General features: G+C 46.2%; 1 protein-coding gene across 2 annotated transcripts in view; it reads left to right on the plus strand.

Moving 5' to 3' along the window:
- The first annotated feature begins 4017 nt into the window (after positions 1-4017).
- The window catches only part of KIF19 (kinesin family member 19), a 49473-nt gene continuing 31124 nt past the window's right edge, over positions 4018-22366 (plus strand). Inside the window, exons 1-2 of one of the 2 annotated variants that reach the window (XM_053375457.1) lie at positions 4018-4568; positions 7732-7812. In XM_053375457.1, the coding sequence (XP_053231432.1) occupies positions 4524-4568; positions 7732-7812 (126 nt within the window). In that variant the 5' untranslated portion in view covers positions 4018-4523. The remainder of the gene's footprint in view (positions 4569-7731; positions 7813-22366) is intronic. The other variant, XM_053375456.1, reaches the window with a different exon arrangement.

Below are 22366 nucleotides of genomic sequence, written 5' to 3' on the forward strand. Positions count from 1 at the left end.
ACACATCTAGATTAAATAGGGGGGAAATAAAGGCAGATATAAATGTGGAGCCCTGATCCCATAATAAAGACCTGTGTGGAAGCATTCAGAGACATCTAATAAGGGCTCATCCACACTTCTGCTGGTTCTGTACTTAGAAAGTACGGGTCTGAGTGGCTGTCTGCTTTTCCAAGTGGTTTTGCCTTTGCCCTGCTGCTTTCTCCGGGAAAACCCACTCTTCGGCAATAAATCAGAGGAAACATCAGTCTGGGGGAAAACCCACTAGTGGGGTAGGAGAGCTGAAGAAAATTTCACATCTGGCAACCTATGCGCCCCTTTGGTTTCAGATAGTACATGAGTAGACGACTCTTAAAAGCCTGGGACACACATTTTCACTGTGGCCCAATAGATGTAGTTGGACTCAACTCCCATCATCCCCAGTGGTCAGGGATGATGGGGGCTGTAGTCCAACAATACTTGGAGAACCACAGGTCCCCCCCCCTCTGTATTTTTCCCTTGGGGCGACTAGTTCTGCAGGTCAAATTGTGAAGAAGAAGAAGAAGAATACTTTATCTAGAAATACTGAACCCTTTGAGCCTTGACACCTAAATATATTTCCCCAAAGGGTGGGTTTTCTTTCCAATGTCACCCACTCACTTTTCCGAGAGAGAGGTGTAAAATTTCCTCTTCATCAGGCCAGCACAGTTGCAAAGTAGCGTCCATTTCCTCCTCCTCTCAAAGCCCTCCTTAATGAGATGTCAGATCCTAGAATAGGCCATCGCTGCCCTATAATCACATTCTGTAATACAATGGAAAGATGGTATCTGATCTTTTTTTCCCCAATTTTTTTTATTGATTATCCAAAAAAAAAATTAACAAACAAACAAACATAAATCTCAACCGTATTTAAACCAAATTTAGTAACATTGTTAAGTGATTTCCTCGTATCCCCCTGGTTGAATTTCAGTGGATATCATTCTAACGGTTTTCCAAAACCAATATTCTAATAAAATTAACTTAATCACTTAACATCTTTCTTTCTTTCACATTCCACATTAAACATATTAATTCATCACATTACCTATTTCAATCCTAAACCTGTTTTTTGCAAGCATCTCCAATTAATTTAACTTAACATATTTAACTAAATAGTCTTTAAATTTCGTTCTTCCTGATCTTCCTCCTCCTTCTGGTCGCGGACTCTCCAGTCAGATCGGCCAGCTCTGAAAAACCCATCATTTTCATCTGCCAGTCTTCCACTGTTGGTACTTCTTGTGTTTTCCAATTCTTAGCTTATAAAATTCAAGCAGCAGTTGTGGCATACAAAAATAATTTAACATCTTTCTTGGGCAATTCCCAACCTGTTATTCCAGGTATCTGATCTTAAAGCTGTTGCCTTCCTGCTCCTTTTAATGTCTTGAGCCCAAGGAATCTTTGCATTTGCTGCCTCCAACGCGACAAGAGAAAACTCCCACTGTCGCTTCTCAAATCCACAGTGCTTCAAATGGCAAAGGACACACAGAGAGAGACAGACACAAAGACAGTTGAGCTACAATAACCAGAAGCGTTGGCGCCAGGGACCACGCAACAGAGAGCGAAGGCCAGTTATCGCAGCAAAGTCAACATATCCAGGCCTTACTATTGCAGGGCAGCAGCTCCACCAATCCCTCTTGGTTAAATTATTAATGGGATGCTCATCTTGCAGCTCATGCAAAACACTTTCTCCTCGAGGTAGAAGCAGAAGGTGAGGGTAATGGAGAAGAGCTGCCTCCAATGGAGTCTTGTTACAGTCTTTATTCTTGTGTTTTCCTTCCTGATGCGGACATAGCATCTGGCTGAAGCGCAAAATGCACTTGAAAACGCACAGTCCCTGCTGTTAGTTACTTAGCGAGTTACTACTCTAAGGTTGAGCTCTCCCTTTGGTAAACTTGTTTCAAAGCATGCACAATTTCGCATGCCAAGAGCAGTTCCAAACATATTGAAATCCTAAATTTCTAGTTCTCAGGATTTTTCTTTCGCACCCTGTGCGATCCCACCACACTTCGTATCATTGCTGCTGCATAAACTGGATGCCCTTCCCATGGAGCATTGTGTCTGTCTCATGAAGGTCCCCATGATATATAAAGGTAAAGGGACCCCTAACCATTAGGTCCAGTTGCGGCCGATTCTGGGGTTGCGGCGCTCATCTCGCTTTATTGGCCAAGGGAGCCGGCGTACAGCTTCCGGGTCATGTGGCCAGCATGACTGAGCTGCTTCTGGCAAACCAGAGCAGCGCACGGAAATGCCGTTTACCTTCCTGCCGGAGGGGTACCTATTTATCTACTTGCACTTTGACGTGCTTTTGAACTGCTAGGTTGGCAGGAGCAGGGACCGAACAACGGGAGCTCACCCTGTCAAGGGGATTCAAACCACCGACCTTCTGATCGGCAAGTCCTAGGTTCTGTGGTTTAACCCACAGCGCCACCCATGTCCCTCATGATATAGAGGGGCTTTATATATATATATGAGGGTTTAAAAAACAGCACACTCCTTGCAGCTAATAAATAGACAGCTGGGGGGGAGGGGAAAAGAGAACAGGGAAGCAAGCAAGCCCAGACACTATTTCTTCATAAATGATCTGCTTTTGCTGTGTCTCTTCTTAAGCCTTCCTTTAGGCAACCTCACGGCAATATGGTCCTTAGTTTAGCTCAGGGGTCAGCAAACTTTTTCAGCAGGGGGCTGGTCCACTGTCCCTCAGACCTTGTGGGGGGGGGCAGACTATATTTTTTTGGGGGGGATGAATGAATTCCTATGCCCCACAAATAACCCAGAGATGTATTTTAAATAAAAAGCACACATTCATGTAAAAACACCAGGCAGGCCCCACAAATAACCCAGAGATGCATTTTAAATAAAAGGTCACATTCTACTCATGTAAAAACATGCTGATTCCCAGACCGTTTGCAGGCTGGATTGAGTAGGCGATTGGGCCGGATCCGGCCCCCAGGCCTTAGTTTGCCTACCCATGGTTTAGCTCTTCAGCGGTAGCTGGAGGAGAGGGTGAGGCCAAGTGTAGCATTCGTGACATTGTACTTGAATAGTATTATGAGTTTGTGGTGTTCAGCTGAGTGCCAGACCTCTCTAATCCCTGCATCCAGCACATGTTAAAATCTAATCAAGGCTCCTAATTTTTGGAATAGCCAGGTGAGCCACCAAGTGATGTGTAAAGAGAGCAAAGGAAGGGGCTCTGTGGGAGAAACCTCGAAGAGAACAGGTAAGTTACAGAGGTGCTATAGATGACCCCGCAATTGCTTATTCCTGCTTTGTCCCATGCAAAGGGGTACAGATAAATGGATATTGTGGCTATAATTATAACACTATAATTATATAACAATTACAATTATAACACTATAATTGTCCCGCTAATATCTTCTTCTTGAAGCCCGGTGCTGCACCCTCCTTAACGAAAATCCCTTCCACATAAGCCCCAGATCATGCAGCAGGGGAAATGGCTTGTGAGTGTTCGGTGCCAGGGGTGCCAATTTGAATAAAATATTGAGGGGACCCAGGTAAACCCAGCCCTGCATTACTGATCACAAGATGCGCCCGCCCCCCGTTTGAATGGCAATGCCCATCAACTTTGAGGGGAAGACCCCCTCAAATATTTTATTAGGAGCAGGTGAAGAGACTACAGCCCCTAGGAGTTGGCTCCTATGTTCGGTGATGAAGGAAAGGCATTCTGCACATGTTCTGGGGCGAAGCTGTTTGATGGCTTATTTCGGGACATCCTCCAGGACGAATGCCAGAATCTCTGGAAACGGGGTGAGTTCTTTGGCAACCGCAGGTCCTTCTCTATCTGGCCATGGATGCTTCTCAGCCGAGATTCCTGCATTGCAGGTGGGTTGGACTAGATGAAAATGGGGGGGGGATCCCTTCCAACTCTACGATCCCATGATTCTATCCTTCCGTGGCACCCGCCCCCCACTCCCTCTTCGGTACTAAGCGCCAGAGGGCGACGCGGAGCAGGACAAGACCGCGCAGCCCAGCCAATCGCGCGCCTCTATGTCACCAGGAGGAAGCCTCCCGCGCGCCCGGTTGTTGTGTACACTTTGGAAAGATCTCCAGGGGACCCGAAACACCAGGAGGCAGCGAGAGGAAGAAAGAGAGAGAGGCGCGAGACGGCGGGGGCAGAGAAAAGGCTGAGCCTCTGCAGATCCCAGATGGGGAACGGCAGAGTCCCCCAAGGCGAGGCGCAGGCAGAGCTGCAGCTTGCGGCAGCTCTCCAAAAAGGGAAGGCGCGCGCGTAATTTGGCAAGGTGCGGGCGCCCGCTGAATGGCGACGCCTCCTAAGTCTTGCCTCGGATTGAGAAGCGCCCGCTTGGCTTTTTCCGGTCGGAATGAACTGAGCCTGAAACGGACCAGCCTCGGGTAAAGAAGGGAGATAGAGGTGAAATCGACAAGTCAAAAGGAGGGACCCGCACGTGGCTGACGCCTGTTTGTTAGTTCCCACCCAGCAGCCCCCGGCTTTCCACCCACCCTCCTCGCCTTCTGGGTGCGCACCTGTCATGATCATGAAGGAGACGGGCGACTCCAAGGACCAGCAGCTCACGGTGAGTGAAAGGGGCTCCTTGTTTCTAAGTCCTCTCCAGGGGTGAAAAGGAAGGGAAGCGGGCGGTGAAGTCCGTCAGCAGGACGAGAGAAAAAAGTTGGCAAACGCTTTTTGAAATGGTATACACACACGGACACACGCACGCAAGTGGCAAAGAAACCAGAATACAACGGCATGGGGATCGAGTTGATTAATAGCTGAGTTGGTTGTGTTAGACGGTAAGTATATGAAAGGTCAAAGGAGGTGTCCTAAGGGTGCCCCTTGGTCTTAGATGATCAGCTTTCTCCCTTATCAAAATGGGATCCAGAGAGAGCTTCCCTGACTCTATCAGCGCAGCCTGTCTGGCAGGTTAGAATAGCTGTAGTTATGCAGGGAACTAAATCCTCTTATCTTATGCCCCAGACCTAAGAGGTCAAGCCCTGTAAACATACTTAGCTGCAAACAATGACCTGGGATAGCGAAGTATGTCTCAGTTCTCCTGTCCACTAGTTTTATTCCCTAGGTGCAGATAAAACTTCAGGCTGCTTAAGCATTGTCTTTATAGTATAAGTTATATTAAATACTGTTTTTAATGCTGTAACCCACCCTGGGAGCTTAGGGTGTACAAACAAACAAACAAAAGTGTTGCTAAATAAAATGTTATCCAATGATGGTTAGGCGAGCTGCATCTTGGTGGAGAATCTTATCTACCTGTTTCTTAAGGAGTCGGGGTGCATTGTGGCTGTTGCCTCTGGTGCAGGTATAGAGAAAAGCTCCTGTGTATTTTGCTGTGTGCATTGCATCACACCGGACCTGTGTAGCCTTGTGTATCTGAATCGATATTTGGATAAGGAGTGGAGAGGGGCTACCCTGGGATGAAAATAATGAAAACTGACATGATGATAACCAGGCGTCAATTGTTGTGTGTTCATGGCATTGAGTGGCAATTGTTGTGCACAATGGCAATAATCTTGGCAATCAACGTTCAGATAATTCAATTCCTGTCACAATGTACATGCAGCCTGCTGTGTTTTCCTACACAATTATGCTAATTCAGGCATAGGCAAACTCTGCCCACCAGGTGTTTTGGGACTACAACTCCCATCATCCCTAGCTAACAGGACCAGTGGTCAGGGATGATGGGAGTTGTAGTCCCAAAACATCTGGAGGGCCGAGTTTGCATAGGCCTGTGCTAATTGGAGCATCATCAGCGCAAAGGCATGGGCCACATAAGTATGACGTGAAAACAGGCTACTGCCTCATGGATCTTGCAATGTAAAAGGAAATGATGGAGAGAAAAAGCACAGAGAGGGATGGGGCCAGAGGGGGAGAGAGTAATAGGGGAAGGGGCTGTGGCTTAGTGGTAGAGCACATGATGTTTCAGGCGTCTGTCTCAGTATAAGGCAGATTTCTATATTCCTATGTAGGATCCTGGGGACGCGGGTGGCACTGTGGGTTAAACCACAGAGCCTAGGACTTGCCGATCAGAAGGTCGGCGGTTCGAATCCCCGCGATGGGGTGAGCTCCCGTTGCTCGGTCCCTGCTCCTGCCAACCTAGCAGTTCAAAAGCACGTCAAAGTGCAAGTAGATAAATAGGTACCGCTCTGGCAGGAAGGTAAACGGTGTTTCTGTGCACTGCTCTGGTTTGCCAGATGCAGCTTAGTCATGCTGGCCACATGACCTGGAAGCTGTACACTGGCTCCCTCGGCCAATAAAGTGAGATGAGCTCCGCAACCCCAGAGTCGGTCACGACTGGACCTAATGGTCAGGGGTCCCTTTACCTTTACCTATTTAGGAGCCTAGATCAGAAGGCATATATGTGGAGCCACCCCTACTGAGAATGTAACCAACTTTATTCAAGCACGTTTGTAAGGCACGTTGTACTGTGTAAAGTGCTTCGATAACTTTTATTGAAAAGCAGTACAGTATATCCATATTCTAACTAACCAGCTAATTAAATAAGCCGTTATACCTGCTGCACAAGAGAGTGTGCTTTATCTAAACTCTGGCAATATAAAATTCTAATTCCTAGGTATACAGTCATTTGTAAATTGTATCTCAGTTATGCAGACTTTAAAAAAAACATAATTTTTTTAATCTAGATTTTCAAGATAGCCTACAAAGGAAAACCATAAAACAGATCAGAAACAAAAGCAGTTGTCGTAGCAACAGTAAAAATGCAAAAAGCAGTAGATGTAGAATTGCATTTCAGTTATGCAGACTTCGATTTCCTCTCTGCTTTTTTGAATGATGCTCCAGCTTAAGATGGGTGAAGTTCTACTGTGTGCCTACAACAAAATGACATTAAACAGATGGGCAGGTATTAGTAAATTATTATTATTATTATATAGGGTTTAGAGGGGTGGTTTATAAACTGCAACGAGTTTCTTAACAGCAGCACATGTGATGCTGTATAAAATGGTGGGGGGGTTTTTGAGGGGAAAAACCTTTCAAGGGTTTCTCCTGTTGGAGGAAGAATAAGAAACAAGTGGATCTTTCAGACTGAATCCAACATAACAATAAGGCCTGTTTATTTCAGGAGCTTCTGTGTTTGATTTAAAACCAGCTGTGTTTTAACTTCTCAAATACCAAGGTACAGTCTTGCCTAGAAAGTATATCCTCTAGATTGTGTCCTGAAGGCCTTTCTTCCAAATTCTGGACATCATGTGATGAGAAAGTGGGCATTTTGGTAAACAAACAGCTCCAGTGACGGAACATCTTGCAGCTCTGGGCTGTTGTCTTTAGAGGGCGAGTGGGGAAAAGAAATGAACCTTGCTGGCTCACGTGGCTGCAGCAGCTTCTGTAGACCCATGGCTCAGCGGTGTCTGAAGCCAGAGATGCTGCTTTCTGGACAGTGTTTCCTTTCATCCAGGGAAAAATACTGTAATTGTCTGTGTGTGGCTGCCTGCCAAGGCCTCTGAGAGACGCAGGTTCTCTCTCTAGACAGGCGATGCTCAGGTGAAGCGCACTGGGCAGGGCGGTGGTGGAAGAAATTGACCGAAGAAAGTTCGGAAGTGGAAGGAACTTCCTTCATGCTTTTTGTCTCTAGACAGCCATGACTCCCATGAAGGTGCTAAGCGTCTCTCTCTCCCCCCACCCCACCCCCTTCTCTTCCTCATCTTCCTTGAATCATTAGGGGTGGAGTCCCTTTGTAGCTCATAATCCATCTCTTCTTTGTATTCTAGGTGGCTCTTCGCATACGGCCGGTCAGCTTGGCAGAGCTGGAAGAAGGAGCCACGCTCATAGCTCACAAAGTGGATGATCAGGTACCATGGGGTCCTCCCTCCTTGATGCCTTGCAAAGTGGTGGGAAGGGGACTGGAGATTGTGCAGGATGAGTTCTTGAGATGGGACTTTGAAATCCAGCATCGAGGACGAGCTATGTGGATGGGTTTCAATAATTTAAACACAAACACACACATAATGCAGCGCAGGTCACTGAAAATAATAATAATAATAATAATAATAATAATAATAATAATAATAATAATATATTATTTGTACCCCACCCATCTGGCTGGGTCTCCCCAGCCACTCTGGGCGGCTTCCAACAAAGATTAAATATACATTAAAATGTCACGCATTAAAAACTTCCCTGAACAGGGCTGCCTTCAGATGTCTTCTAAATGTCAGGTAGTTGTTTATCTCTTTGACATCTGATAGGAGGGCATTCCACAGGGCGGGTGCCACTACCGAGAAGGCCCTCTGCCTGGTTCCCTGTAGCTTTGCTTCTCGCAGTGAGGAAACCACCAAAAGGCCCACAGCACTGGACCTCAGTGTCCGGGCAGAACGATGGGGGTGGAGATGCTCCTTCAGGTATACTGGGCTGAGGCCGTTTAGGGCTTTAAAGGTCAACACCAACACTTTGGTGGTGCAATATCCACCAAGAGTTCAGGGCTGCTGAAGGGAGTAATCTTTAACATAAAGAGGGTCCCTGAGGCTCCAAGCTGCCTGGGCAATGTGACCTCTGATCCAGAAGGTCTGGTGCATCATCTCGAAGGCTGGAAGATGCATCCCACATAGGAAGTAGAGGAAGCTGCTTTGCCTGTTGGTTATCCTATTGGTTCATTTAGCTTAGTAGTAGCCAATACAATGCCCTCCAGACTACACTTGAACTACAGTTCCCATCATCCCTGGCCATAGACCATGTTGGCCGAGATTCTTGGGAATTGTAGTCCAGCAACATCTGAAGGGCACCATGCTTGCTACCATTGATCTAGTCCAGCTTTTCTCAACCTGTGGGTCCCCAGATGTTGTTGAACTACAAGTTGCATCACCCCTAGCTAGCAAGGCCAGAGCTCAGGGATGATGGGAGTTGTAGTCCAACAACATCTGGGGACCCACAGGTTGAGAACCGCTGATCTAGTCCGTTATTGGATACCAGGAAGTCTCCAATGACTCAGGCAGCAGCCGTCCTCCATCCCCTCCTATCTAGTCCTCTTAACTCAATTGCCTGAGACTGATCGTGGGATCTCTCAAATGCAGGGACGTGTTCTGAGCTACTTCCTGGAGGGATAGCTCAGTTGGTAGAGTGTGAGACTCTTGATCTCAGGGTTGTGGGTTCGACACCCACGTTGGGCAAAAGATTCCTGCCTAGTTGGACTAGATGGCCCTCGTGGTCCCCTCCAACTCTACAATTCTATGATTTCTGCTAAGCAGGTGCCACGGACTTCAGCCCCTCCAAAGATGATGGGGCCGTGAACTTGCATTCCTCATGGTGAGCCTTGGACTCACTTTCTTGTTTCCTGACCTGCCTTGCCAGCTACTGAAGGTTACAAATGAATTCTCCTCTTTATTCTTAAGGTTAGGCACAGTGGCACGGAAAGTAGGCTTGGCCTTCCTTCAAATGAAGCCCTGAAAGTGTGGGAACACTGGCAAATGTTAAAGTGAATGAGAAAGGGGAGATCCTAATGACTTGGCACTGAAGACTATCATTGCAGGAGATTGCTGAGAAATCAAGTAATAATGGGCTTTGGACTAATAATATTACAGTGGTACCTCGGGTTAAGAACTTAATTCGTTCTGGAAGTCCGTTCTTAACCTGAAATTGTTCTTAACCTGAGGAACCACTTTAGCTAATGGGGCCTCCTGCTGCCGCCGTGCGATTTCTGTTCTCATCCTGAAGCAAAGTTCTTAACCCGAGGTACTATTTCTGGGTTAGCGGAGTCTGTAACCTGAAGCGTATGTAACTTGAAGCGTCTGTAACCTGAGGTACCACTGTATCTTTAAAAGCTGTGTACATGCTTGAGCCCAGGTAGCAGGGATGACATAGACCAGACTTTATATCTGCAGAGATCCCTTTCCCAATCGGCTTGCTTGCTGAGGAATTGCTGTATCTTGCAGTGGATTTGGGGGTACAATAAGGCACACTCTGGGTTCACCCTGGGCTTGGATGCTGCCCCTCTCTTGAGCTGATGAACTGAGCGTCTTTGCTTTTTTCAGGGACGATTGTTCACGGTAGCTGGTTTCCAAATGAGGAATCCAAAAGTTCCCATGAGCACAGTTGTGGAAACTGTCACTATGCATTTGGGGATTAAACTGTTTTCTGTGCAAGGCCAACTCTGCCATGTGGCACAAATAATAATAATAATATTTATAATAATTATAATAACAACTTTTATTATTTATACCCTGCCCATCTGGCTGGGTTTCCCCAGCCACTCTGGGCGGCTTCCAACAGAGCACTAAAATCAGAATAAAACTTCAAACATAAAAAACTTCCCTAAACAGGACTACCTTCAGATGTTTTCTAAAAGTCAGATAGTTGTTTATTTCCTTGACATCTGATGGGAGGGTGTTCCACAGGGCGGGTGCCACTGCCAAGAAGGCCCTCTGCCTGGTTCCCTGCAACCTCACTTCTTGCGCTGGACCTCAGTGTCCAGACTGAATGATGGGGGTGGAGAAGCTCCTTCAGGTATACTGGGCCGAGGCCGTTTAGGACTTTAAAGGTCAGCACCAGCACTTTGAATTGTGCTCGGAAATGTACTGGGAGCCAATGTAGGTCTTTCAAGACCGGTGTTATATGGTCTTGGTGGCTGCTCCCAGTCACCAGTCTAGCTGACGCATTCTGGATTAGTTGTAGTTTCTGGGTCACTTCAAAGGTAGCCCCACGTAGAGCACATTGCAGTAGTCCAAGCAGGAGATAACCAGAGCATGCACCACTCTGGTGAGACAGTCTACAGGCAGGTAGGGTCTCAGCCTGCGTACCAGATGGAAGCAATTGCCTGAGGCCCCAGATGCTGAACTATTGGTTGGCTACTTCAGTTGCACACCAATGTTCACATTGCCCCAGCGGCTCCTTCACTGACTTCTGCAGGGTCTCCTCTTTCCTAGATTTCCTATGAGCTGCCCCTCTTTTTCTACCTGCTCTCTCTGTTTCGTCTGCTTCTTCCATCTTCACTTCCTAATAGTTGCCATTTGGAGCTGCACTGTGCTGGGCTTAAGGGCAACACCTTGCCATCCACAAGTGTGTGTGGGCCTTCTCTGTTCCTCCTGAGCTGAATGTATTCCATAGCGTTTCTCATGGGTGTGCTGGTGTCTTTCATCATAACCCTTTATCATCCTATGGTTCCTCGGAGCATAGAAGGTAAGCTGAGATTCCCAGTTCTCTGCAACACCGTCTCTGGATTTGGTCTATGCCAGTGAACATTCTCATTAGCAGCTGCTAAGGAGCCCAGCTTGTCTCCCTGTTTGCGGGAGTCAGGAGAGAAATTAGGTCTGCTGATTAGAAGGATATTCTTGGACTCCCCTTGAGAGTTGCTGGGAAATGCTGGCTGCAATTGACTCTGCAAGCTTGGCTCCTGGGACTCAGACAGTCTCCAGTGGGAGCCAAGCCGTTGCGTCCGTGTGCTACATTTGCTTTGGTTTGAGGAATTGCATCATGTCTGGGCGATGCAGAGCCTTCCTGGATCTTCTCGGAACTGTAGGCAGATTATTGTGTGTGCGTGTGTGTGTTCGAAGACAGGTGAAGGCAGCTTTAAAGAGGGATTAATACTCATTATACTGTTAAACTCAGCCCACTTTTCTGAGTTATAAGATGCTGCAGGAAGGCTGGACTTGGATATGTTAGGTTCCCTCTGAAAGATGGTCACTCAGGGCTCCTTGACATTTTGCAATATTTGACTTCATTTACAAATACATAGAAGTTGAGAATACAGTCGTACCTTGGTTTTCAAACAGAATGTGTCCCGGAAGTCCGTTCGACTTCCGAAACATTCGGAAACCAAGGCTCAGCTTCTGATTGCACGGGTGCGCCAGAAACAACAGCGGAAGCTGCATTGGACATTCGGCTTCCAAAAAAAGTTCAAAAACTGGAAGACCCACTTCCGGGTTTCGATCATTTGGGAGCCGAAACGTACGAGTACCAAGGTGTTCGACAACCAATGTAGGTGAAAGCACAGCTCATTCACTTCAATGGACAGCCAAAGTCTACAGCTCCCACACCAAACTCTTAAGAGGCTTACAAAGCCCAAACTCCAATCTCTGTGCTTCTCTCAATCCTTGTGTAGACGTGCAGTGCAGTCTGTTCCTTTCCTTCACAGACAGAGTTTTCTGCACCTAATACGGTACATGTGGCAGGAACTCTGGCATATTAAGATGGCAAGAAATTGAGGTTAGACTGGCACAGTGATTTGCTCAGCTGCTTTGTAAAGATTATTTTTTTAAAACCTGTTGTTTTTAAAGTGGGTCTGGGGAAGGAGATCTGGGTCCTATCCAAGAGACCTGGAGCTCATGTCCCCTAGGCCACCCCAGAAAAATGCCCCTGATTGCAGCTGTATGCTTCTGTCTGATCCTTCTGAGTTTTGGCTCCAATAATATAATTTTAATGCTACCCAAATGAAAAGGAAAAGTCATAATCAGAATGTTGCTGGGGCATCAGGAAAACAGAAGGTGTGTTTTTTAAAAAAGGAAAGGAAAGGAAAGGAAAGGAAAAGAAAGAAAGAAAGAGAGAGAGAGAGAGAGAGAGAGAGAGAGAAAGAAAGAAAGAAAGAAAGAAAGAAAGAAAGAAAGAAAGAAAGAAAGAAAGAACAGGTATAGCTTGGGGAATTTATAAATCGGTTGGTTTTTCACCTTTCCTACATTCTTGTGAAACAAGATAAGGATGGAAGGGGGCAGTAGGCAATTTGAGAGTACAGTGGTACCTCGGTTTATGAACTTAATCTGTGGTACCTGACCCAGGTCAGACTGGCAAAAATGTATAAAAACTGTAGTGATATCTGTTGGAGATGCAACAACGGGGCAGGAACCTTTCTAAACCAAAACCATTCTTAAACCGAGGTGCGCTTTCCCTAATGAGGCTTCCCGTCACCTGTGCCCTTCCACCATTTGGATTCTGTTCTTAGACCAAGGTAAAGTTTGCTAACTGGAACTCTATTTCCTGTTTTGCGGAGTTTGTAAACTGAATCGTTCTTAAACTGGACTGTTCTTAAACTGAGGTACCACTGTAGTGGGATTGTAGGTTTGATAGAATCAAGTAGGACAGGCAATGAAGAAGGAAGAACATGAGAGTTGTCTTGAAAGAATAGCAAACCTGGGAAGGAGGAGATGGAAATCCAAAATTTGCTGAGCTGAATATTACAGGTTGTATATAAGAGGGTGTATTTAGTCCAACAGGTTCAGGATAGGATAAAGGCTGACAAATGTCTACACCCAGAATATTGAGTCTTGGATAATGGGGCTGTTTACAGCCAAACTATTATTTCTGCCTGCCTGTGGGGAATCCATGTTTGTTTTAAAACAACAAAGAGTCCCGTGACCCACCGGACTATAAACTAAAAACTAGAGGCTAGTAAGCTTTGAAGATGTCGCAGGACCCTGCCTCGCCTTTGCTGCTGCAGACAAACACCGCTACCCCTGTCGGAATCAAGCGTACATAGTTATCTGTCTGTTTCACTGCATGTATACATAGCAGAAAGTCCACAGTAGCTGTGACGAAAACAGGCCTGGGGATAATATGCAGTAGAACAGCATGCAGCCGCTGTAGATTTCCTCCACAGAAGGGACATGCATCTAAGAAATCACTACATGTGAGCGTGTTATAAATGGATACAAGACTCGTGTGGCCAAGGGTTAGGTTGCTGATGATCATAAATGGTCAAAGGGCTTAATAATAATAATAATAATAATAATAATAATAATAATAATAATAATAAATTTTATTTATACCCCGCCCTCCCCAGCCAAGACTGGGCTCAGGGCGGCTAACAACCAATAATAAAAACAAGTTGATTGAAATACAACTTAAAAATAAGATTAAAATACAGCATTAAAATATTAAAACATTAAAACACAGCCTTGCAATTCCTCTAATCCTTGTGCCTCAATGTTTCCTTTGCTTTGACCTACAGCTGCTTCTCCTGCCTCCCCCCACACACACATTTTGGCAACAGTAAGAGCTGAAAAGGTTCAAATGAAGAAGGTTCCTTTGGAGAACGGGAACTGGCTGCCCGCTTGTGAGGAGATGCAAGTTTCTGTTGATCCCTATCGTGGTTATTCCTGCTCCCCCAGTGATACGGAATGGAGGGCTCCCTCCCCCCCTTCTCCTATAAAGGGGGTTGCCTTGGAGACAGCCTCCCTCGTGGATGTCTTATCGGCCATGCCAGCCCATTGTTTATGGGAGTGACTTGTCGTCATGGCAACAATACTCTGGAGTCAAAAAGTGGGGGTTAAGCAGGGAGGAGGAACTGCGCCAGAACTGTTTCCGGGGACTAATGCAAGGATTACTAGAGACCCCTTTGAGAAATATAAGCCCCACTCCTGTCTCAAGCCTGTGACCGGCAATAGCTTCGTCATAAGCCCCTCGCTGTGGCCAGGGCTTAATTAGTACGTTTTAAATTTTAGTCAGAGCTGGGAGTGGCTGCCGAGACCATATAACACCAGTCTTGAAAGACCTACACTGGCTCCCAGTAAGTTTCCAAGCACAATTCAAAGTGTTGGTGCTGACCTTTAAAGCCCTAAATGGCCTTGGTCCAGTATACCTTAAGGAGCGTCTCCACCTCCATCGTTCTGCCTGGACACCGAGGTCCAGCGCTGAGGGCCTTCTGGCAGTTCCGTCGCTGCGAGAAGCCAAGTTACAGGGAACCAGGCAGAGGGCCTTCTCGGTAGTGGCACCCGCCCTGTGGAACACCCTCCCACCAGATGTCAAAGAGAAAAATAACTACCAAACTTTTAGAAGACATCTGAAGGCAGCCCTGTTTAGGGAAGCTTTTAATGTTTAATAGGTTATTGTATTTTAGTGTTCTGTTGGAAACAGCCCAGAGTGGCTGGGGAAACCCAGCCAGATGGGCGGGGTATAAATAAATTATTATTATTATTATTATTAGTTTATGATTGCCCAACTTTCCTCTAAGGAGCTCAAGGGGGCATACATTGCTCCCCCACCTCTACATGTCACACAACAACCTTGTGAGGTAGGTTTAGCTGAGAGAGGGTGACTGGCCCAAGGTCACCCTATACTAAGGCTTCACGGCTGGGTCAGGATTTGCACCCTGGTCTCCTAGGCCCAGCTCTCTAACCACTCCACGGAGCTTGCAAGAGAAAAAGGAAGAGAACTTTCATTCTTTCAGCCTGCCCAATCCCTGGCGGTCCAGGTCTCAGAATGTATGTTATTTCTCATATCTGTCTATCCCTGTTTACCGGAAAGCATTTAATTTTCAAAAAAAACCAGAAACAAAACCTGTTCCACTTCTGTCCCAGAAGAGAGTTTTCGCCAGGAAGGTGTCTAGTCTAGGTCAAGAATGTACACCCCCCCACACACACATCAACACCTGATACCCTCCATTTTCAAGACACTGCCATGACTGTGGTGCTGGTGCTTCCTGGATCCCATTTCTAAATTTTAATTTATTTAATCATTTTTTCGATACAAGCAACAACCGCAAAAGACACATACAACAAAAACCATAATATCAATAATAACACAATTTAACAATTCAGATTTGAATACACTGATATACCTATGACTACACCTTTTTTAACAATATTTTCCCACCTCTCTCTCCTCCCCCTACTTCCCACCACTATCCACCTTATTGCTTAAATATTCGTCCTGGATCCCATTTCTCTCTTCCGTCACCCAAGAGGATCCTTTTGGTTTCCAGAGGCTACTTCTCCTCCCGAGGTTTTCCATCCAGAAAGGGTGGCAGAGTATGTTATTCCTTTGTGTTTGCTTATTAATTTAAATACACACACATTTTGATTTGCTTGTCGACCAGCAGTGAGATAAAACCTGTAGGTGGAAAAACAAAAACAAAAAACCGAGTAAACAACACACCCACCCGCAAGCTGAGCTGCTTTCTAAAAGCGTCACATGTGGAAAGCAAGTCTCGCATCCCCACCCACTCACCAGGACTGTCTGTTTTCATCAGAGAAATGTCGGAAGGGGATGCCCTGCCTTAAAGGAGAGATTCTTTTAGATTATTCCGTATCTCGGCTATGTACAGACTTGAGAAGACGCTTCCTTCGACTGAAGGTCCTGCATTCTCCATCCCTGCAGCAAAATTTGTAGAAGTTATTTGTAGTGTTCTGTAATTTCTGATGTGTCTGTCCAGAAGCGGCCAAGAGAGATTTGACAGCAACACAAACAAGCCATTTCCTAGCTTTCCCCCTCAAAACTCCTGATAGCTGAGCAGAATTCAATCGGGAGGAACGCTTCGTTCTGGTTGATGCCCAAAGGTTTACTTTCAGAGATGTAAAAGAGTCAGAATTACACACTGTAAGAGGAGTCCATACCCTGCAGTTATTGATCTGTGTTAGTCCTTATCTTTCTTCTTCCTTGTAACCTTATGGCTGCAATTATTTTCTGATACATCCCCTGCTTGAGTATTTCAGCTCGGTTTAATTTCTCTTGATTTGGCCTTCTGTGTGAGACAATGCTGCCAGCATTGCAGCCTATAGAGGACAAAACTAATAAACACGGTTGTTGCTGTTTATATTTAAAAGATCTCGTATTTTAGCAAGACTTGCTGTTCTGAGAGTACCTCCCCAAAAGAAAGGTGACAAGATTAGAGAAATGGGTCATGCAGAAATGCAGCCTCCTCTAAGGCTGAATAATACATAAAATCACAGAATTGATTGACTGCACCGAAAGGAAAGATGTAGCAGAATTAGCTGCCCCTAGAGAAAGCTGGGAGGAAACTTAGTCAGAGCAAATAATCATGCGGAGATGCACAGTTTCCTCTCAGTCAGTTTTTCCTGCCTCTCATTATGGTGCCTTTAACAACTCCCATTATACAGTATAGGCAGAAATCAACTGGCGAGGTTGTTTCCTAGCATGGATATGTGTTAGTGGGAGTAAAGATTTTCCTGTTGAATTGTTACCAGTTGTTAAAGATAGGGGATCTAACCTCTGTCGCAGCAGTGGTGGGGGAGTTTTGTCTGTTGGTTTTAAAGGGGAGGAAGAGGAGACCATCCTGTTTGTCAGTGTCCCTCTCCCTAGTAGGTCACCTTCCCTCTCTCTTCCTTCAGATCCTCTGCACAAACCTCAGGACAGAATCGCACAGAGGCCCATTTGTCCAAGCGAAGTTATGAGGCCGGCCAATTGAATTTTTGGCGTTGCTCACAAAGCGCCCATGAATGGCCCCAGAAACAATGCCCTGCTTCTTCGGGCACAATGGGCAAGAGCGCTGCCAACAGCACAGGCTGTTCTTGTTGCTGAGAGTTACCTGTGGCTCCACCTGAAAGAGAGTAACCATTCAAATCCCAGTCCTGAGAGGAAGGAGGGAGAGGGAGACAACACATCCCTAACCTCAGAGAAATTTATTTAAAATCGTGATATGTCCCAGGGTGCGTCACAACATTAGCAACAACATTAAAAACAGTTTTAAACAAATTTAAAATGCAAGAATAGGGTGGGGCCTAAACGCAGGGCTTTTTTATCAGCCAAACTGAGTTCTGGCACCTCTTTTTCTGGAAAAATAGCACTGCTTTAAAGTACCTGTTATGTATTCAGTGGTCTGTGTTTGCCTGAGCTTAAGTCTGGACTAAGGATTCTGAGCCCCTGTGTTCTGATATTCAATCACAGAACATTTCAGGATCTGGGCCTCTGCCATTGGCCCTTAAACTCTGAGTCATGATTCACAACTTGGAAGTTTAGACAACCAATCATGTTGGGAGTGGGAGTGGCCCAGGCCTTCAGAAATGTATATAAGCAGTTGCTTTGCCCCTGTTGTCCAGTTGTGTTAGTTCAATGAAAGTTATTAGTGTTATCACTGTGTCCTGCCACGTGGGAACCCGCCTACATTTCAGTACCCATCTCAAATGTTGAAGGCCAGAGGAAATGTGTGTTTGAGTTACCATAGTATTTAGAGTCTTATCCTGTCAGGAATTCAAATCCGCAACTGATTTCTGAGGCATGCCATATGCATGCGGGATCCTTCCCGCCCGTTCCAACCACGAATTGAAATTGTGGAGCAGGAAAATGGGGTTGTGGGGGTGGAGGAGCAGCTATACTGAACTGCATTCAATGCTTAAAGATAAAAGTCGCTCCTTCGCTTTGTCTTGGGTTCTTCCCCCTTCTCAATCCTTCCTCCCTCTGCTTTGCTGCTGTGTCTGCTCAGAGCTATTTGTGCCCCATTTGCAACCATTTCTACCTGATTAATGTAAGAGAATGGTAAAAGGTAAAGGTAAAGGACCCCTGACCGGTTAAGTCCAGTCAAAGGCGACTATGGGGTTGCGGCGCTCATCTCACTTTCAGGCCGAGGGAGCCAATGTTTGTCCACAGACAGCTTTCCGGGTCATGTGGCCAGCATGACTAAACCACTTCTGGTGCAACAGAACTCTGTGATGGAAACCAGAGCGCACAGAAACACTGTTTACCTTCCCACCATAGCAGTACCTATTTATCTACTTGCACTGGCATGCTTTCGAACTGCTAGGTTGGCAGGAACTGGGACAGAGCAATGGGAGCTCACTCAGTTGCGGGGATTCGAACCACTGACCTTCTGATCGGCAAGACCAAGAGGCTCAGTGGTTTAGACCACAGTGGTAATGTCAGAGAATGGTAATGTGGCTTCAGTGGCATTGAAATCCTTTTACATGGCTCTTGCTGTAAATGCTCGCGACGGGAGCTATTGATTGACATAAACTCAGTGATAAGAAAAAGAGTTTGGATTTGATATCCCGCTTTATCACTACCCGAAGGAGTCTCAAAGCGGCTACCGTTCTCCTTTCCCTTCCTCCCCCACAACAAACACTCTGTTAGGTGAGTGAGGCTGAGAGACTTCAAAGAAGTGTGACTGGCCCAAGGTCACCCAGCAGCTGCATGTGGAGGAGCTGGGAATCGAACCTGGTTCACCAGATTACGAGTCCACTGCTCTTAACCACTACACCACACTGGCATAAGGATCTTAAAAGGAGAATAATATTGGTGGAAGATTCTGACATGCTGGGGAATCCCCAAAATATGTTCCTTAAGTTATTTATTTACCACACTTTTCCCATTCTTCCTCCAATGAGCTTCCCATTCTTCCTCCAATGAGTTTAAGGCACTGCTTAGGTGTTTCTTTCCATCTTCATTTCATCCTCACAACAACCATGCAGGGTTGGTAATTAAGGCTGACCCTGGCTCAAAGTAACCCTGGCTGAGTGGGGATCTGTTGGTTAGAGTGTGGTGCTGATCATGCCAAGGTTGCAGGTTTGATCCCCATATGGGACAGCTGCATATTCCTGCATTGCAGAGGGTTGGACTAGATGATCCTCAGGGTCCCTTCCAACTCTCCGATTCTGCAATATGGCAATACCACGCTGGTTAATTTATCCCAAGCCGCTCTTTCCTTTTTATCTGCTGCCTGCCTACTATGGCGATTGCCTTACACACAGGCCCCTTTTAAGGCCTCTTGGAGATGGTGAAACCCAACCTAACTTTGCCGTCTAGGGCAATCTGATCTCTGCACACGCAAGGATGACAAGCTGCTCTCACAGGGGGACAGATGCTGACATCTACTGTGCCATCGGTAGCTACTTTTGTAGCAGGTATCCAGTTCTGCCTCTGAACGGTTGAACTGGGAAAAGGAGAGGCTTCCCATCATCGGTGAAAGCTCTTAAGTGCCAGAGGTCTCAGGCAGAGGGGCTGGCATTTGGCATTACATAACCATCCCCAAGCCGAGAGACAAATCTTGTGAGGTGAATCTCTCTGGGATTCAAGTTCATTTAGCCAGGCTAGCTCCAAAGAGAATAAGGCTATGTACACAGTATGCGTTTAAAGCACATTCAAAGCACATTCATTCCCCTCAAAGAATTGTGGGCACTGTAGTTTGTCCCTCACAGTTACAGTTCCCTTTAACGCTCAGCATAAACTACAGTGCCCAGAATTCTTTGCGAGGGACATGTGTCCTTTAATGGTGTAGTGTGTACTTAGCCGTAGCCTCATTTCTGCCCAAAGAAAGCAAATCCTTAAATACAAATCCAATAGTTTCATTCCCCTTTCCAGGATCTGGCAAAAAAATAATAATCCCCAAATACACTGCAACCCATAGCAGATACATACTTTACAACATTTCTCCAAGGAAAATAGAGGTGTCCTATACAGTCATACCTCGGGTTGAATGTGCTTCGGGTTGAGCGCGTTCAAGTTGCGCTCCGCGGCAACCCAGAAGTAACGGAGCGCGTTACTTCCAGGTTTCGCCGCTCACGCATGCGGGTCTGCTCAAAATGACGTCACATGCATGAGCGGAAGTGGCAAAACGCGACCCGCACATGCGCAGATGTGCCGTCGCTTGTTAAGTTCGCTTCAGGATGTGAACAGGGCTCTGGAACAGATCCTGTTCACATCCCAAGGTACCACTGTAATGACAACAATAATAATGTTATTATTTACCGTTTATCCCACCCATCTGTCTGGGTTGCCCCAGGCACCCTAATTTTTTTAAAAAAAAAAATTAAAAGACTTCCCTACACAGGGCTGCCTTCAGATGTCTTCTAAAGGTTGTGTAGTTGCATAACTCCATACCTTCCAACATTCCTCCCATGAAAATAGGACCATCCTAAGGAAAAGTGGGACATTCCAGAATCTGGGATGGCTTCTGTAAATCTGGGACTGTCCCTGGAAAATAGGGACACCTGGAGGGTCTGCAATTGTAGGTGCCCGTAAGGAACCAAGGCTGAATCCCCTTCCCAACCCTGCTGACTCCATAGCACAACAGTTCAGTGATGCATACATACACACCCACACCCTTTCCCACCCACCCCCATATCCCTTAGTGGCTACCGATCTGCTTGGGATTAAGCCCAGCAAACAGACACCTGATCTAAGACCAGCAATGGCATCCGCACGGCTAGTATGGACCTGTCCCCTTTGTCATATCAGATTAGGGTTGGAAGGGATCAGAGAGAAGAACAAAGGAAGATTAATGATCCACAGGCAGGTGGGTGGAACACCTGCATTCAGGATAACAGCCAGTGTGGAAGCTCTAATACAGTGGTGTCCAAACTTTTTTCCAAAGAGGGCCAGATTTGATGAAGTGAAGGGCCGTGAGAGCCGACCGACCAAAGGGCCAACCAAGGTTGTTGACCTTTTTTTTAGAATTGAAGTTGTTGAAGGTTTTTTAGGTTTTTACCCTAGAAAATAGACTGCCAGGGGGGCCAGATTCATGCCTGCTCTAATAGCTATTGTATTTCTCTCTCTCTCTCTCTCTCCCTCTCTCTCTCTCTCTCTCTCTCTCTCTCTCTCTCTCTCTCTCTCCTACTTCCCTTCTGCTTTATTTCACTGTCTAACACTCTTCTGTTCCATCCTTCCAGTTTTCCTGATGCCCTTCAGGTCAGATCTACCTGCCTTGTTGGAAGGACCACAGCTCAATGGGAAAGAGAGCATCCTTTGCATGCAGAAAGTCTGAGCGTTCCATCACTGGTGCACCCAGTTAAAAGGGTCTGGTAGCAGTTGACTAAGACCCTTTGAGGATATCTGCTCCTCCACTGGGTGGCAGGCTTGTGAACACACCACTGAGCTAGTGTGATGATATATAAGTTAGCACTAAGGCAGCCCAGAAGGCTCCCCCACATCAGATCCTAACCCTCCTCCTAGCAGATTTTTATTCTGCTGGGTATTTCCCATCTTATTACCACTGTGCGGTCTAATTAGTTAGAAGCCAGTTCACAGTTGCAGTCATAGTGCTCAAGGGATCCTGGTGTGCTATGCAGCTTATTAAAAGCTTTTGTACCTTGAGGGACATGATTTCGGAGACTGGGAGGGAGAAACAGACAGAGAAGCTTTAGTTGCTGCAGCTACCTTGGGCAGAACTTCAATATTTCATTGGCTATGGGCTGTAGGTGGTTCCTAAGTTTGGAAACCACTGCTCTAAGGGATGTCAGCATGATGGCACTTTATTGCTTCCTCCTAGCAGGGGAGCATAAAGAGGATGGGCAAATCTTGTTACAGTGGTACCTTGGTTCTCAAACTTAATCCATTCCGGAAGTCCGTTCCAAAACCAAAGCATTCCAAAACCAAGGCACACTTTCCCATAGAAAGTAATGCAAAATGCATTAATCCGTTCCATACTTTTAAAAACAACCCCTAAAATAGCAATTTAACATGAATTTTACTAACGACAGACAGATCTCAGGATAACACTCAAAACGGAAGTGTGGCACTCAAATCGGAAGCGTAACGCTCAAAACAGAGCACGTTCGGCTTCTGAAAAAAGTTTGCAAATCGGAACACTTGCTTTCGGGTTTGCAGTGTTTGGGTTCCAAGTTGTTTGAGTACCAAGGCGTTTGAGAACCAAGGTACCACTGCACTCTGGAAAGATTTGGGATTTGGAAACAGTGGCTAACCATGGCAGCAGAGTGACTTTCCTCTGGGCCAAGTAAGAACTGGTGCACACATTTT

The sequence above is a fragment of the Podarcis raffonei genome, chromosome 2 (genome assembly GCF_027172205.1).
Source record: "Podarcis raffonei isolate rPodRaf1 chromosome 2, rPodRaf1.pri, whole genome shotgun sequence".
Taxonomy (NCBI): Eukaryota; Metazoa; Chordata; class Lepidosauria; order Squamata; family Lacertidae; genus Podarcis; species Podarcis raffonei.